The sequence below is a fragment of the Neopsephotus bourkii genome, unplaced genomic scaffold (assembly GCF_033783945.1).
Source record: "Neopsephotus bourkii isolate Nb327-2 ecotype Australia unplaced genomic scaffold, CSIRO-AGI_Nbou_v1 NB_994, whole genome shotgun sequence".
Classification (NCBI taxonomy): domain Eukaryota; kingdom Metazoa; phylum Chordata; class Aves; order Psittaciformes; family Psittacidae; genus Neopsephotus; species Neopsephotus bourkii.
The window spans coordinates 1,026,464-1,044,423 of record NW_026901486.1 but is presented as its reverse complement, the minus strand read 5'-3'; the positions used below and the strand labels follow the sequence as shown (position 1 = coordinate 1,044,423).

The 17,960-nt window shown below is 43.9% G+C and overlaps 1 protein-coding gene across 5 annotated transcripts in view; it reads left to right on the top strand.

Moving 5' to 3' along the window:
• The first annotated feature begins 1,106 nt into the window (after window positions 1–1,106).
• KDM3A (lysine demethylase 3A) overlaps window positions 1,107–17,960 on the top strand; it is a 35,935-nt gene continuing 19,081 nt past the window's right edge. For 2 of the 5 annotated variants that reach the window (XR_009726448.1, XM_061359731.1), the window contains exons 1-9: window positions 1,107–1,233; window positions 1,747–1,935; window positions 4,450–4,605; window positions 6,824–6,934; window positions 8,642–8,744; window positions 9,849–9,973; window positions 10,444–10,516; window positions 10,601–10,689; window positions 12,659–12,810. Coding sequence is in view for 1 of the 5 variants with exons in the window: in XM_061359731.1 (XP_061215715.1) it covers window positions 1,765–1,935; window positions 4,450–4,605; window positions 6,824–6,934; window positions 8,642–8,744; window positions 9,849–9,973; window positions 10,444–10,516; window positions 10,601–10,689; window positions 12,659–12,810 (980 nt within the window). In the remaining 4 variants the exon portion in view is untranslated. Of the gene's footprint in view, window positions 1,240–1,746; window positions 1,936–4,449; window positions 4,606–4,652; window positions 5,198–6,823; window positions 6,935–8,641; window positions 8,745–9,848; window positions 9,974–10,443; window positions 10,517–10,600; window positions 10,690–12,658; window positions 12,811–17,960 lie in introns of those variants that run through there. The other 3 variants (XR_009726447.1, XR_009726446.1, XR_009726449.1) reach the window with 3 other exon arrangements.

The following is a 17,960-nucleotide window of genomic DNA, read 5'->3' as shown; positions in this document are numbered from 1 at the left end:
TTCAAGGCCAGGCTGGACAGAGCTTTGGGTGACATGGTTTAATGTGAGGTGTCCCTGCCCATGGAATGGGCTGGAACTGGATGATCTTAAGGCCCTTTTCAACCCTAGTTAGTCTATGATTCTGTGTCATGTGAGGTCACTCAGAATACCACCAGCTACCTCATTACCGTATCTTCACTTTAACTACATGCCCTCTTTACTACCTTGGCTACTCTTTCATTAGGACACACATCTCTCGCATGAAACCAATGAGACACCCGAGGTGGTGGAAGCCATTTTATTGCAGACACAACTCCATAACCCACATCAACTCCAGCCAGAGCTTCTCCAAAGCCCGCCATCCTCCCGAGGAACCTCTATCACCACATTATTCTTTCCCCCGCCACCTCTCCCACTACACACGACCCAGGCATGTAAGCTCACTTCAGCCACCAATGCACCCCAACAAGATGGCGGCGGGCTCAACTCGCCTCCACCCGCCCCTCCCCATTCCCCGATTTTATTGCGCATGCGCAGACGCAGCCCCGGGGCAGGTGCCGGTCCTGCGCAGGCGCAGAGGCCGTCCCGCAGCGCCCCCGCAGGTGCACCTTGCCACTCCGCGCCTGCGCAACAGCGCCCCGCATGTGCCCCCTCCCCCTGTGCTATATCTGAGTACGCCGCGAGCTGCACGTATAACCGGACGATTCACGCCTCTTGCCTCTCTCGGATCCTTCCGCCACCTCAAAAAACGGGCCTTATGGCTTAAGGCTCAGCTCTCCTGAGGCACAAACACAAGCCTTAACATGCAAAACTGCCTAAAATATATTTGATTCTCCACACTTGGCCCCATCTTTGAGCTCTCCGGCAACGTAGGCGTGCTGGAGGACTCCTTCCCTCGACGCTTCGCGGAAGGATACCATCCCTTTTTTGTGATCCGCCATCTGCTGAGCAACGGTTTCGAGGCGTGGCCGAGCGCGCGGGCACCGCCCCTTTAGACCAATCACAGCGGGAGGCTTGTCTTTAGCCCCGCCCCGATGCCTCGCTACAGCCAATAGGAACGCGGGATGGAGCGGTGAGGGCCGGCTGCGCTCTGGGGTGGGGAGCAGGCGGGAGGGCGCGCTGCTGAGGGGCCGGGCAGTGCCGCGCTGCGCAGCGGCTGCCGGCGGGGCCCTTCGCGGAGACCGCGGGCCCGGCGCTGTCTGACCCACCGCGGGGTGCGCCGTGTGGCGGCAGGGGCTGGGGAGGGAGAAGCAGGTGAGGGTAAGGGCATAAGGGGAGCGGTGTTTGAGATGAGCAGGAGCGGGTGTTGGTAACGCAGAGCAGGCGTCCGGAAGGAGCTCCGCCGGGCCGCTTGTTCCCCTGCGTTCTCTTCAGCTGTCGCCCCCCGTTTCGGCTCTTCTGAGGGAGGGAACAAAGAGGCGGCGGGGCTGACGAGGAGGCAGGGAGACGGTCGCCAGCCGTGGGGATCTCCGGGAGCTGCACTGCAGCAGCTTGTGGTATTTCCTTGCAGCCACCCCCACTGAGGCAATGATTAACAGGACCGTGGGCATCCTGCGGGTGTCCGAGGGCTCGGCTTGAGCCGCTTGGGAAGAAGCGGGGGAGGGAGCGAAGGAAAGGGGGGGAACAGGAGAAAGAGAAGGAAAGCAACGTATCTCCCGGCTCCCGCGGCTCCCCGTGAGCGAAGGCGGGCGGGGGGCTGCCAGCTGACCGCCGCCTCCGTTGGTCTTGGTTTCTTATTCTCCTCCTTCATCGGTTTCTGCTCTGGAGGTCTCCCGATGAGTTAAAATGGTGCTGAGGCTTGAGGGGAGCTGGTCGCTGCTCGTGGGGAAGAGGTTCCTCAGCCTCTCGGAAGAAGAGGACAGGTCGTGGGATACCAACCGCATCTTGGAATGGCCCTGGAAGTCGGGCAGGATCCGAGCAGTTTCCCACACGGATATATCCAAACAAGACCTGAAGGTAACCGGAAATTTTCAAAGACACCTGCTTAAACTAAAGCGCTTACCCTGTGACCTGGAAATTCGTGTGGGTGTGTGTATACACGTATATATACACGCTGTTTGTTGGGGCAGAGAAGTTGTCTTGGTCAACTTCACTGCGTACCATGCTTGAAAACATGTGCGCCTCTGGTAAAGCTTTCAGCATGTTTGTGCTAATGCTGGAAATTGCCTCAAACTAGTTATAAATGTTCTTTGTAACACCAACGTTTAAAAATATGCATATTGTTATGGCATCTGCTGTGCCTGGGCTTTATTTCCGTGTGTTTCCTCAATGTCATTTAAGACCTTGTCAATTATGAATGTTTTCTTTTCCTTGGAGATGAAAGCAAAGCTCTCCTGTGTTGTTGGGATTGGTGACTTTTCTTGCTCTTTGGATGAGCAGAGTACTTCTGCTGTCTTGAAAGATGTACCAAGTTCATGTATGGTGTTGGAGGCTTCTCAGACTCTTCTTGAGTAGTGGCTACTTCTTAGTCATGATTACCGAAGGGATTTTTAAACACACATTCAGTTACTGCAAGCCGAGTGTAATTCTGTAACTACTTTTTGGGTGGAAGTCAAGGGACTCCCACTGTTTGGCTTCACTGTTTGAGACTTAAGTTCTAAAGGGGCTGTTTGGCAACTGCTCTCAGCAAAACTATTCAAACATGCCTGGGTGATTAGTATACAAAGTACTCACTAAGGGACAAAACTCCCCTTATAATCATTGCATCTTGTTGCACGGTCCTCTTATTTGTTTCTACAAGGGACTTTGGTGATAGGCTGTTCTGTGACAGCAGCAACAGTGCCATCTTTCAATTGAAACTGTTTCTTTTTAATGGGAATCTTTGTAACCTCTGATTAATTGGAAAAGCACTTGCTCCATGTCAAGCGGAAGGAAAACCTACCTGTTTGTAACTCTTCTCTGAAAGTGTGAACTTAGTTATGAAGAGCTCCGAGCTGTTAGAAGCTGAGCTGCTCTGCTTGTTGTGTGTTTGTAGTAGGGGTGAAGCTCTCTAGGCAGTGGGACTGTGCCCATGCTCTACTTGCAGTGAGGAGTGTCATAGAATCGCAGCATGGTTTGGGTTGTAACTGGTTACGGTTCTGCCGGAAGCCATTGAGTTGGTGCCTTCTCCAGTAAAAGTGTTACAGAAGTTGCAGAGTAGACAACTGAGGTGTGGAAAGCTTTTTGTATCAACCCATGTGCCAGCTCCTTTCCTCTCTCACAGCTTTGTGGAAGAGCAGTGTATAGCTAGACCCAAAATAGTAATAGGTTGGGCAGGGGGAAGAGGTCTCTAAAGGAGTACAAATATTTATTCTTCTAAACTTTGCTTTCTGTATAGAAAAACAAGCTGTAAATAGGACTATCAGCTACTTCTAAAAAGTATTTTTCTCAGCTGTGTTTTCCCGTTTGTGTTGATCCTATGCAAAAAACGAGCCATTCTGGTTCTGGTACTTGTGCTATTTGCTTATCTCTTTAATTGTTTCCGTGAACTTCAAAATGACTAAATTAATTTGTGCACCCATTAGCACTCCTGTGGTAATGCTGTATTGTGTGCATGCTTTTACTTGCCTTTCCCCTGAGAATGAAGCTAAACACAAAGGACTGTTTCTAAGATTCACTCAACTGAGCTTTCTCTGCTGTTAGTTAAATGTATTTGGGTTGGATCTTGCTATTTTATGGGAAGAGGGAGTGATTTGTCTGAGTAGTGCTCTACTGTTGTCTTGGTAGGCAATCCAGTTCCTGTATTCAGGCAGAGTTGTCTTTCCCGAGCCTTTGCTCATCTCTTTATGTTGTCTTTGAAAGAAAGACAATGCCATCCCAAAGAAAAAGGGCATGGTTTTGCCATGAAGTGAGAACTGCTTTCCTCTTAAAGTTTGTGTAGATATTTCAGAGACTCAAAGATAAATACCAGTTCAAAGCAGGCAGCAAGTGACCTTCTTCACATTATATGACTCGATCACCTTAACTGTCATTTGCAGTCAATATATTAACTAAAGCTGTTCTTTGGGACTCTTATTCTTAGTATTTCTGGGAAAACTCATTTTGTTTTTTCAAGTACTCTGATTTGGAGCTTGTTGGAAATGCGTCTGACACTATTCTATACAGTTCTTTAGAGTTTTATATGTATATGGTTTTGACCTGATTGTAAACACTGGTGGCAGAGTTATCACATGTAGCTGTCCTTGAGCAGCAGAGTACTTCCTGAGATGGGATGGTTGTAGAGTTAAATAAGAATATTAATGTTTTATAAGACAGCAACAATGACAAACCAGTTAACATTGGCTCTCCCCTAGAAACTACTAGGTCAGGCTGCGATGCTGTAGTGAGTGCTTGATGGTGTCGCAGAAAAGCAATAACCATCTTTGTATTATAAGTACTCTTGTTTTTGTTTGTTTGTTTGTTTTCTTGATGAAACTGGTGCTTATCCTTTTCCATGTTGCACATGTCTGAATTTCTGGTTAGTCACTCCTTCACTTTGTTTCCTTTCTGTAGATTTGTGTAGAATTTGATGATGAGTCATGGGAAAAACGAAGATGGATAGAAGTCTACAGCCATAAAATGAGAGCATTCCTGGTGGAGCAAAAACTGGTACTGGCTGAAAGAAAATCTCATGCCGGTTCTGTGTCTCCTGTCCAGTGGCCTGCTATGGCAAGTATACGCTTGGCCTAACTCGCTTTGGTTTTGCAGTTCCACCTTCTGCAGACAATGTTGTTACAAGTGTGAATTTCTCAAGTATAGCTTCACTTTTGTATTCGTAACATGTAATCTGAAGGGAGACTAAATCTCCTTGTATAGCTAGAGCTAGGCAGAGACCGTAAGCATTTGAAGTTGGTGTGTTCTGCCTAAGATACAGGGATGTGTCTTTATGACTTTGCTTCCCTCCCAAGCCTCTGTTCTGTACAATGTTAATTCCTTCTCCCCCTAGTCTCATGTTTCTTCCTCCTTTCATGAAACTGCAGCTAAGAAAAGAAAGAAAAAGTCAGTAATAAGTTTCTAAGGATAGCATATATTTATATCTTAAATCCTTGTTTTACTCTGCCTCAAGTGCTGTTAATTCTTCAGTGAACCTTGATCTGAGACAACAAGAATTGGAATGACTGATGTGATGGCTGCCTGGCACAGATGATTTGTGAGATATGGACTTAGTGCATAGAAAAACCTGAGCTACACTATACAAGCTAGAGAACTAAGCTTCCTGTAACTGCTGTGCATGGCTGGCTAGGCAAATGAGCTAGTGGGGGTGAACAAGGCACATTTCTTAATGTATTCAGCCAGGATAGTTTTACTTAACTACTTTGAATATTGCTACTCCTAAAAGTAGTTGTTAAATAAACAAAGATGTAAACGTTCTGAACATTAATTATGCTGAAGTTGTAACCCATGTTTTAATACTCTTAAATCTGCTAAGTATAAGGTATGCAGTGTAATTTGTGCTGCTCCATTTTAGCTGAGCTTTTTTCTTAAGCAAAGCTAATCTAAGCAGATATTTATTGCTAGTAGGGCCAAACAGGATGGGAGAGGAAGTGGGAAGATGAATCCTTAATTTTATTTCCTGACCTGTGCATTAATATCAGTAGTTCTAACAGTGGATTTTGCTGATATAATGTTCTGAAAACTTGCTTAGTTAAACTTAGCTGTTGTCCCTTTCCAAGTACCTGAACAGTGTTTACTGGATACTTGTCTTCAATTTATGCATAAGGTTTTCCTCATGATGTGTTGACATGTCAGTTCATGCAGCATACATGTTCCAAAGCTCATTTAGCAGGGGAGTGATGTAGGATAAAGACAAGCACAATACTGGAGGCTGCTTTTACCACTACACAGGCAGGGAAGAAGGGCTCACAAAGGAGGTGTGTGCGTTAACTTATTTAAATCTTGATCTCAACTTGTTGATTCAAGTATATAAGACTTTCTGACAAACAGGGTAACTTTACAGAGCTGTAATGCCCAGTTGCTCCTGAAGAGAGTCTTGTTCCTTTTCTGGTGGTACTGCCACTACAAAGCTGTCCAAACTGAAGTGAAAACGACAAAGGGGAAGAAAGTCTTTTCTTGCTTGATCAGTCCTTTGGAAATCCAAACACGTACTCTATCAAAATGATTTTCTTTTTTAATTTAAATGGGGCACAAATGTACTTTTCATGTAGGAAGGAGTTACTGTGGACACTTCTGGTGTTCCAGGCTCTCTGATGCTTTCCTACTCAGAGCTGCTACTGCAGGACCAGACAAAATTTAACCTAGGAACAATTTTGAAGCTTTTAAAGGAAATCTTTGTTTCTTGTCTGTTCTTAAAGCCTTTGGTATAACTGTGATGGTACTGCAGTGGTATAACAACCATGAGGCTACGGAAGTATAGCCCCATAGTACGCTGTATATACTACAGCAATGTATTTGTAGTGGTATCACAGCTATGAGGCTCTCCAAGCATCATACATGCCTAAACTAAGGTTCAGTGTGTTGTCAGTGTTTCATAACCTTTGAGAACTTTAATGTAAGCCATGCAGCAGCCTTCACTGATTTCTAGTTACTCCCTCAGCCTACCATAAGGAGGGCTTCCATTAACATAGCCACAATTGGAACTTTTAGAATTGGTAAATTCTTCCTGTTGAGCTGAATGATTAATTGTTGTTAATGACAGTCCCCAGAATGGATTTTTTTAACTTATTCTAATAAATTAAATTGATTTCAAGTATAGTCCAGTAATTCCTGTGTTAGGCATGTAGAAAGTTGGTTTGTCTCAAGAGCTGTGTGTAGATGTGGTATCTTAACAGAGAAATAGATGCAAAACTAAAGTATTTGTTTAAATGCAAATGAGGAATGATGCGATATTCTTTCTCTGTTTCTAAGACAATGTTTATCACTTTTCTAGACTTACAAATCCTTAGTGGACAAAGCTGGCCTGGGATCAATGGTTTCAGTACGTTATCTTGGTGAAGAGAGATGTGTTTTTCTTTCTAAAGACCTTTTGACACCCATTCAGGTAACCTTGTATGACATTATAAAGATGGGAGATAATCTTGTATCTTGGTATTGAAGATAACTCAAGTTAATGTATTCTAAATGCAAACTTTAGATGGGTGAAAACTTGGAGTAGGTGTTTGTTGCTATAGCTCATAAATATCAGTTCTGAATGAAATGTGTCTGCTGAATAAAAACCTTCTGAAGCTGATCCAGGATGTGGTTACTTAAAAGAGCTGCTGAGGGTGTGTGCTAGGACAGTTATTCAGCTCAGGTGACAGTGATCCCATCGTGTTGGTGGTGTGGATAATCTGGAATAGCTTCACTTTGTTCTTGATGTGAAAGGAGTTGCAGGGATATCTGGAATAAATCTTGCTGTTTCATAGAAACTCATCACATCCTAAACAAATGAGGAATTGGGCAGGATGTAAATGAGGTGGTTGAATTACAGTCCCCTTATTGAGCACCAGGAAGGAAGCTGATTAGTGAGAATTAGGTTGAAACAATTGCCCTGCATGACTGTCCAGGCAGTTTGAAGAACAGTATCTCCTAATGGTAAAGGATTTAATCATTTCAGAAAAATACTCTCAAGACCTACAAACAGTCTGAATGAAACTATTAATAGATGTCTCAAGTTGAGGCTGGTGGTAGTGCCATCAGTAGTGTTCTACTTTGACTTCTTAAGTCAGCAAATAGACAACTCTTCTTGAGAGACTAACGAAAGAATCGCTTTAGGCTAAATTTGAGTTGTAGATTGTTGTCTTGCTTGTGTTGGCTCAACAGCAGAGTAGAGACTTCTGTATGTAGCAGTCTTATCTCAATACTGCAGAAGGGAAGATTGCTCTTCTGGCAGCTTGAATAATAGTTTCTTCACTAGCAGCTCTTCAGCCTTCTGCTTCTTACAGGTACCAGAGCAGTGCTTGGGATCAAATGCAGAACCCAAAAAAACCTGTCGTTTTTTTCATTAGAGCTCTGAGCTATTGGTAAAAACTTGCTCTAAACTTCCCATTTCTGTTTTCCGTTTGCTGTAGTTGATAATAGAGGAAATAACACCCCCCGCCCCGAAATATAAATACATGATGCCCAGGGAAGTTGTGAATGCTCCATCCCTGACAGTGTTCAAGGCCGGGGTGGACAGAACCTCAGATGGCATGGTCTAGTGCAAGGTGTTCCTGCCCATGGCAGGGAGTTGAAACTAGGTGATCTTAAGGTCCTTTCCAACCCTAACTATTCTATGAATAACTCTGAATTATTTTGATGTAGCTGTTTTCATCCATATGACCGTTTTGTAATGGTGCTTTGAGATGGGCGATATCCCTGTGTTATAATATCAATAGAAACAGAAAACTGAAAATATTTGCACTGACATCTGCTCAGGACTACTTAAAGTTGCTGTTTCTGGGAACTTAAAATCCCCAATTAAAAAGCTTGATGGTTCCATTAAAGTCAGTGCTCATTAGCAATGTAGGAAACCAGAGGTAGGCTGTTTTCAGAACAATATTAAAGTGGACCTGGAGAGCTCACTTCAGTCTGGCTTGCAGATGCTCCATCCAAATGAGTGGTAAGGAAATTATGTCTGCCTCAATAAATCCAGTATCCTAGGAGCTGAAGGAAGACAGGCTAATGAGAAACCTGTTGGACTTCTCTGAATTGCTTCTATTTTGTCTCTAAATATTATGGTGTTTTGCATTACTCTTAATACTAACTTCTTGCTTTGCCTTCTGAATAGGATGTGGACAATTCCAGGCTTCCTCTTAAGGATGATCAAAATGTTAATGAAGAAATTCAGGCTCTGGTTAAGAAGCACCTGGATGAAACACGCTTGGTGCAAGGTACAAGCATGCTCTGTAGCAGAAAACTGGCAAGAAATACTCAAGTCTAAAGGGAAATCTTTGCAGTGATGGGGTAAATGACACTAATCTGGCTTAGGAGTAAAAGCCTTTTTAAAATACTGATACCACTTTCACAGCAGTGAATGCAAGATGTGAAGGATTATGGAGATTTAAGTTTCAAGAACTCTCTTTCTGAGTATGTATTTTGGGCACATAGACATGACTTGCTGATTATGAAGAGGTATCAGATTTGTAGCGATTCTCACTGGAATTCATAGGGTCATAGAATGGTTTGGGTTGGAAGGGACCTTAAAGCTCATTGAGTTCCAACCCCCTGCCATGGGCAGGGACACCTTCTGCCAGAGCAGGTTGATCCAAGCCCCATCCAGCCTGGCCTTGAGCACTGCCAGGGATGGGGCAGCCACAGCTTCTCTGGGCATCCTGTGCCAGTGCCTCAGCACCCTCACAGGGAAGAGCTCCTGCCACTATCTAATGCACATCTCTCGTCTTTCAGGTTAAAGCCATTATGTGGAGTTGTTTATACATTTGAGTAACCTGATTTTGTTTTTAGTCTGCTTCTTGTTTATGAAACTTCCAAAGTTTTAGAAACTTTTTTAGTCAAGTTTAATTTGTTGGGTTTATATTTGCCAGCTTCAAATTCTTAATTACTGGGTTCACACAAGCATATTTGGAGCCATGTACTTGCATATGCAAGAAATATCTTCCTTTTATGGAAAGACAAATATAGCAACTTAGGGTTGTTGTTTCCAATACTGTGAAGAGATGAAGAATTGAATCTTCATTTCCATGTCCACTGCTCTGTCTCGCTGTCTGAAATGCAGAGGTCAGTCTGGCCTCTGCTGTATGCCTTAACCTCCAGAAAAGTTCATTGAACTGTTGCAGGAAGGAGGTAGCTGTGCATGGTATTATCAAGCTTTTTTATCCTTCTCAGCTGTGTGGAAGCTGTCTCAAGGTTCTCAGTTTGTTTGCTTACTTGCATCCTGTATGCAGTACTGTCAGCAAATTCATGTTGGTAACTGATGATCTTCATGCTCCTTTTTTTCTTAAGCTCCTTTTTCTTGTATTTTTTTATCAATTCTTAAGGTGGGAAAAACATCATTGGTTCAAAAATCAGAATTTATAGCCTGGATCCATCTACTCAGTGGTTCACAGCAGTTGTTGTCAATGGTAATCCAACCACCAGAACTCTAGAAGTCAACTGTCAGGAGGTAAGAACCACTTGCTATGGGTTTACAAACAAAGATGGGGAAATGAGTGAGAACTTGTATTTCTGTCCCCAGCAACATCACTTCTAATTCTGTCCTTACTTTAATAAGCTTAAAGAAAGTAGAGGTTGGCGTAGTGCAGAACAACCTGTTACCTCAAAATGTTTCTATCTGGTGCTGGGGGAATTATCAGACAGCAAATGGGCTTCTATGCACAATGAGGGAGACTTGAAACTTAATCATGGTTTCTTTGCTTTGTGCTGTGCAGACCGTGCTCTGAAGCACTGGTTTATGTGTGTTTTCGTGCAGAGACACTGTCACAACAAATATTGTCAAATTCAGCTTGGTATTCAAAGAACCTGGGAGTTAAGTGTCTAAGCTCAGCCTATATCACAGCATCTAAGATAAATCCATTCAAACAGAAACTTTCACCTCTTTAAATGGCTGCTTCTGTGTTTTTGTTCCTTTCCAAGATTCCAGCTTTAAAAACTCTCGATCCAGAGTTAATTCACGTTGAAATCATATATGACAGCAATGGAAAATCTGGTAAGATCTCTTATTGTTTGTCCTTCAAACACTAAGTAGCAGATTTGTGATAAATAGACTAATCCTGATCACCTTCTCTTCCAGATAAATCTAAAAGAGTTGGGGGTGTGAAAAGGAAATCATCTGAAAACAGTGGAAGTGTTGATGCTAAACACCCAAGATCTTCTCCTGAGGTAATACCTAGCTGTGTTATATATGACTGTTATATAACGATTATGTCACTTCTCAGAACAGTCTTAAATAAGGATTAGATAGAAAAGTAAAATAATAAACATAATCCCTGGGAGGGTGTGTTGAGTTCCTTGAAACTTGTCTAGGCATGAGAGAAACATCTTGTGATAATCAGCAAAAAGTTAACTGAGCCTTAAAGGTTGGCTTTTGTTTTGGTAACTGTGCTTTTTGCCCCCTCCTTCTCCTAGGAGTTAACCTGCCTGATCATGTATTCTGGAGTGGGAGAAACCCCAAAGCAGTTCTCAAGTCTATAACCTTTGCTTTCTCATGTTCTTTAACTGTTTTGTACTTAAACTCAAAACCTTCAGGTACATTTGCATGCTTTGAGGATTCAAGCAGCAGTCTGGAAAATGTTTCAGTACAAAAAGGGAATATAACCACTTTTCTGGTACTTCCAAGTCTGTCATTTCTTTTATGGGTGACTTGCCAAGTGTCACTGAGATCTAAGAAAACAGTCTTAAAGGTCAGAAGATGGTCTGGGTAACTTAATGCTGATGAAAAATCTTGGCTTGGCTAAAGAACAGCACTTCAAACTTGCCCTGTAATTTTGCCCCAATGTTTCAGACCAAAAGTTGCATTTTAGGCAGGCCTTCTGGAAGCTCTACAGTGGTGGTGGGATGGGAGGGTTGAGGTTTGGGTTTGGGTTCTTCTGGCTTGGTGTTCTTGGCTTCTGTGCAGTCAGTCCTGTGCTAAGCCAGCTGTGTGTATCTGACAATGACTGGATATTGCTATTAGACATCTTGAATGGCTTCACAAAGATAGAGGATGAGGAACAAGTACAGGATAAGATTCCCCAAGGGAAAGAGTGGTCTACTTTTATTTACTGCTAAGGAAAAGTGTGCAGCAAATCAGTACAAAGTAGCTAATGCATTGAGGTCATACTCTGCTGATGTTTCTGTAGCTCATGCTTGAGTACCTTTAGCATCTTTTGGGTGCTCACTTTGCCACTCTTTTGCTTTCTGTCTATTCAGCCATGGAGCAGCCTGCTTGGTACACAAAAAGCTGCTCTTCATTTCATATTCCAAATGTCCTTCAGAGGAGTTGCCATGATCTGAATTCATAGCTTGTTTCACCACAGTTTTTTTTCCCTAAAGTAGTGAAGTGAGATACTTCTAATTCTCTTCAAAGCTTTGCTTCAGGGGACTGGATCCTTTAGCACTTCTATATTCTCTGGGAAATGTCTTGCAAATGGTTACAAGTGAGTGTACTTTTTAATACAGAAAACAGGAAGTCTGATTGTTTTTGATTTTTGGTAGATGTGAATGTATGGGATTGATAAGCTGAAGTCATGGGGTTTTTTTGTTATCACTTAGTATCAGAGTACTCTGACTTCTAATGTGGACTTAATTCCAGTGTTGTTTTGAGAGCTTGCCTCAATGCCTGACAGCTGTGTTATACCAAAGCTGAAAGGAAATAGTTTGGAGTTGATGGCAATGGGTCTGTAGTGTAACTTCCAGCAGTAAGCAGAGTATGTGGGAGTGGAATATGGATGTTAGAGCTGAGGAAGGACCCCTACAGAAAATGACTGGTTTTAAAGACACTAATTTGGTAGGCCTGTTGTATTCCTACAAGAACTATACATGTAATTTCATCAGCACAGCACTTCTTTACTTGACACTTCCTAGAATCCCAGTAAAAAGGTTTTCTGACTACAAGGAAGTTCACATCTGGATTTTTAGTGAGGTTGTCAGACTAACTTCACAGGTTTAATTTCTCTAGGATTTCAGATGAGGTTTAAGAAGTTATTCTAAGGTCTTTCCATCTTATGGCCTGAGTGAGGAATGGTCTTCAACAAGCGTTATAGAACACACTGGGAATGGCATTAATGTATTTGTCTTTTTAAGCTGAACCCTGCAAAGCAGTATTTCTGTTATCCTGAATTTTCCTAACTGTGAAAATCTCTTTTTACAGGTCTCTCCCAGTCAGGGAGCTGTGCAGTCAGTACCAACTGTGTTGGGTGAAGCATTGCTTGGCTGTACTCCTGCTAATAAAGACCAAAGGCATCCAGGCCTGCCCCTGCCAGCTAATTCACCACCCAATCTTGGTGCAGAAACTCCTCAGGGGTAAGGAATCAGTTGATGCTTATGCATAAATAACTCCAAATTCCAAAAGTAATTCCAATTCTTAGTAATGCAAACTCAGAGGTCATCTTATAGAACTGAAGTAACCAGTCTTCTGTAATGTTGGCATAGAAAACCGTTAAATTTGATTGTAATGGACTTTATCTTTGATAAAGATAAAGTAGTTGCTATCTACCTATAAAGTAGTTGCTAACTACTATCTGTAGTTGCTCTGCAGTGTCACAAGCCAATCTCACTGCTTTGTTGTACCCATCACTAAACTGCTGGGTTACACGTAGGTGTGGTGCCTGCGTTTGTCAAACGTATTTCTCCCAAGAGAAAAGGAGCACATTCAGGCAGATGTCCTGCATGCCAGCTTCTTGCACATCAAGTACAGGTCCTCAGTTATATTCCTGTTAAATGCCAGTGGCTGTAAACTTCTTTGTTACCCCAGTGTCCTAGGTTCAGCAGTAGCAGTCATTTTTCTCCTTCCTAGTACCTGGTGCAGTGATTTTTTTGACTTTCAGCCTGGCAACAACACTGATAACACCGATGTTTTTAGTCGTTGTTAAGTAATGTTTACTCCAACCAAGGACTTTGAGTCTCATGCTCTGCCAAGGAGGCAGGGAAACCAGGAGGAAGCAGAGACAGGACATCTGACCCAAACTAGCCAAAGGTGTATTCCATACCACAGCACATCATGCCCAGTATGTAAACTGGGGGCAGTTACCCAGAAGGGCTAGATCACTGCTTGGGTCGGGCTGGGTATCAGTCGGCGGGTGGTGAGCGGTTGTATTCTCTTCCCTTGTTATTTCCCTTATCATTACCACTGGTGGTAGCAGCAGTGGTTTTGTACTATACCTTAGTTACTGGACTGTTCTTATCTCAACCCATGGGAGTTACGTTCTTTTAATTCTCCTCCCCATCCCTCCATGAGTGGGGGAAGAAAGAAAGGGGGTGAGTAAGTGAGCGGCTGTGTGGTTCTGGGTTGCCAGCTGGGCTTAAACCATGGCAGTTCTTTGTGATGCCCAGTGTGGGGCTCAAAGGGTTGAGATAATGACAGATCTGACCGGAGTGTGTCTAATCGTATTTGTGATAAGCATTTATTGTTTTGGATTGTCACTCTTCACAATGCTGGTTTATTGGCTCTCAGAGTTGTTGCTCTTGATCTCAGAGTTTCAGCATGCTGTACCTTACTTAGAGCTGGTATTTGCTGTTTTAGTGTTTATCAGCTGGGGGGCTTGGACTAAGATTGTTATTTCACTGTACTTTATGGTAATGACTTGTAACACAATAGACTCATTGTTCATGAAACTGATCTGGCTTGAGTTCCCAGTGTGGTCATCACCTCTGTACTTTGGGAGATATATAATGGAAGTGTTTAGCAATTACACATCTTATTTTTTTCCTCTTTGGCTGGTCAACCTATGAAAGAGACATTCCCTTACCTTCCCAGCTCCCCCACCAGACTATTTACAGCATAATTTGAGAGTTCTGAAGGTTTTGGAAGGCATTTGGATACCCTTGAGACATGCCTGCTGATTGTGATGGGGATGACCATGTTGGCACACATAGAGAGTGTGTTTTACTCACAACCATTTTGTCTGATTTAAGCAGACAGTTAAGCAGAGTCAGGTTTGGGTCTTGTCTAGGGTTAGACGACAATATAGGAAGACCAAGAGATTTTTCCCCGAGGCTGGACAGTTATGAGTGTCAGGGTGTGTGGGATAGTATGGGCAAGTATCTAGGCCAGTGGGCCCCTCCGGTCCTTTGGAACTTCACCACTGAAAAAGGGCAAAATCCAGAAAAACTAGTAAAACGCTTTAATGAGGTGTGTTGCCATCCTGGTCGTACCAGAGAGGGACAAATCACGGCAACGTGCTGGGCCTTGGCCTATGCTTACAGAGCCCTGTTCAACACTATCCAGCACCTTCAAAGGGAAAAAAGATGTCTCTGGATCTGATGACAAAGCAACAGACAACACAGCTACTCCAACTCCAAGTACAGCAGCTGCTCAAACTGACTACAACAGACCATGCAGCCACTCCAACTCTAAGCACAGCACTTACACCTGCCCCAGCAGCAAGTACAGCAGCTACCCAAACCCAGCAGCAATAGACAGTGCATCTGCTGGTGCTACTTAGCTCCCAAGCACAGTGGCTGTACCAACCCTGACAACAGATACTACAGCCACTCCACCCCTAGTGACAGACACTGCAGCCGCTCCAACCACAGGGATAGTCACTGCAGCTAAACCAAAGAACCAGTTCGTGCCAATGTTGGTTGGCCCTGTACACAAAGGGAAAAGCAAACGAGACACAAAAAACAATCCGTACAGTGAAGAAATATGTAGAAACAGTGCACTTACTACACAGGACAGCATCTGAACAAGAGGTATTGTTATGTGGATCAGAGGAAGAAGAAGAGGTGACTTCTCAACCCCGGACCTCAGCTGAGCTACCGAATATATGAAAAGGTTTCACCCATCATCCAGGGGAGCACATCGTCACCTGGTTGCTCTGATGCTGGGACAATGGGGCTGATGGTCATGGACTAGAAGGTAGGGAAGCTAAGCAGCTAAAGAAGGGGGAATTGACAAAGCAATTGCAAAAGAGAAATGGTCTCTCAACCTCTAGAGGCAGCTCTTTGCAGCTGTGAAGGAAAGGTTCCCCTACAAGGATGATGTTATGAGTCATTTGGTCAACTGGACCACGATAGAGAAAGGCATCCAGTCTCTGAGGGAATCGGCCATGGTAGAGATGACCTATTGCAGGCCAGATGCTGGGAATGCAGATCCAGATGAAGTTGAATGTACAGGACTGATGTGGGAATGTGCATTGTCGTCATATGCCCACTCATTGGCATCAATAACCTGGCGTGATGTAGCACCACCAACAGTGGATGAAGTGATTTGTCACCCCTTCCATGATTTCAGCTGTGGAAGAACTGTCCCAGGAGTTCAAACAACTGAGAGATGACCTAGCCAATCTATCCAGCTCTGCATGTGTACCAGCCCACATTTTAGCTATTAGCAAAAGGCATCCTAGTGCTCAAGAGAGAAGATATAGAAGGTATATGCCACGGGCCACCCTATGGTTTTAGCTGCGGGATCATGGAGAAGACATGAGGAAGTGAGATGGAAAACCTACCTCAGCTCTGGAGGAATGTGTGCATGAATTGAAGAGAAGAACAGATGTCAAGGCTGATCGTCCCATGAAAGCTGCAGCTTCAGTCTCTGGTGAGCAGGTTCCCAGATGGAGTGGAAGAGCTGATTTTACTCCAGCTCCTGTGATAAAGACTAATCCCTGTCGGGAAGATGTAAGTGACCAATGTTGTGATGACCTTTAGAGGGGCCCTGCTTCCAGCCAGGTGGAGGTAGGGGACAATCAGATTTACTGAATTGTGTGGATCAGATGGCCTGGCACATCAGTCCCACTGAAGTATAAGGCTCTAGTAGATACCAGTGAACAGTGTACCCTGATGCCATCAAGCTATCAATGGGTGGAACCCATTTATATTTCTGGAGTGACAGGAGGATCCCAAGCGTTGACTGTACTGGAGGCTGAAATCAGCCTGACTGGGAGGAAATGGCAAAAGCATCCCACTGTGACTGGTCCAGAAGCTCCATGCATCCTTGGCATAGACTACCTCAGGAGAGGGTACTTCAAAGACCCAAAAGGGTACCGATGGGCTTTTGGTATTGGTGCTTTTTTGGAGACTGAGGAAATTGAGCAGCTGTGCATCTTGCCTGGTCTCTCAGAGGATCCTTCTGTTGTGGAGTTGCTGAAAGTCAAAGAACAACAAGTGCCAATTGTGACCACAGCAGTGCACTGGTGGCAATATCACACCAACCGAGACTCCCTGATTCCCATCCATCAGCTGACCCGTAGACTGGACAGTCAGGGAGTGATCAGCAGGACCCTTTAATAGGCCCATAGGACCAGTGCAAAAGTCTAATGAAGAGTAGAGACTAACAGTAGGCTGTTGTGGCCTGAATGAAGTAACACCACCCTTGAGTGCTGCTGTACCAGACATGCTAGAACTCTTCAGTATGAGCTGGAGTCAAAGGCAGCCAAGTGGTATGCCACGACTGATATTGCCAGTGCACTTTCCTCAATTCCTTTGGCAGCAGAGTACAGGCCACAGTTTGCTTTTACCTGGAGGGGTGTCCAGTTCACTTGGAACCGATTGCCCCAGTGCTGGAAACACAGCCCTACCATCTGCCATGGACTGATCCAGACTGCACTGGAACAGGGACAAGCTCCAGAACACCTGCAATACATTGATGACATTATTGTGTGGGGTGATACAGCAGAAGAAGTCTTCGAGAAAGGGAGGAAAATAATCCAAATCTTGGTAAAAAGTTGGTTTGGCCATAAAACGGAGTAAGGTCAAGGGACCTGCATAGGAGATTCAATTTTGGGGAATAAAATGGCACGTCACCAGATCCCCATAGATGTGATCAACAAGATAACAGCAGTGTCTCCACCAACTGATAAGAAAGAAACAAAAGCTTTCTTGGGTGTTGTGGGGCTCTGGAGAATGCACATCCCAAATTACAGTTTGATTGTAAGCCCTTTCTATCATGTGACCCATAAGAAGAATGATTTTAAATGGGGCCCTGAGCAGCAACAAGCCTTTGAGCAAATTAAACAAGAGGTAGTTCATGCAGTAGCCCTTGGACCGGTCTGGACTGGGCCAGATGTAAAACGTGTACTCTATACTGCAGCTGGGGAGAATGGTCCTACCTGGAGCCTCTAGCAGACACCCTGCTTCTGTCACAAAAACGAATATAATGGTAGAAATAATGTGACAGGAAAACACTAATTCTGTGTATTACCTTTAAAAGAAGTGGTGTAGGTTTGGGGTTGGGTTTTGCAACTTTTTGTGTGTATCTCACAAGATAAATGCAGAAAAGATGCTTTCAATATGAGCTTTTTGTGCAGGAGCAGTTTTGATGTCTCAGTATAAACTTGTATTATCAGCCATCAGTTTCTTGAGCATTACAGTCTTCTCACACAGACACGCAAATGAAATGGATTTGGTTATACAGCTGTTGCGTGGAGAAAACTAGAAAGTAACTGATTCATTGTGAGAGAAGGTAGTGGAGTAGCTGCAGTACTGAAGTCTGTGTGTCTCCCAATGTGTGTACA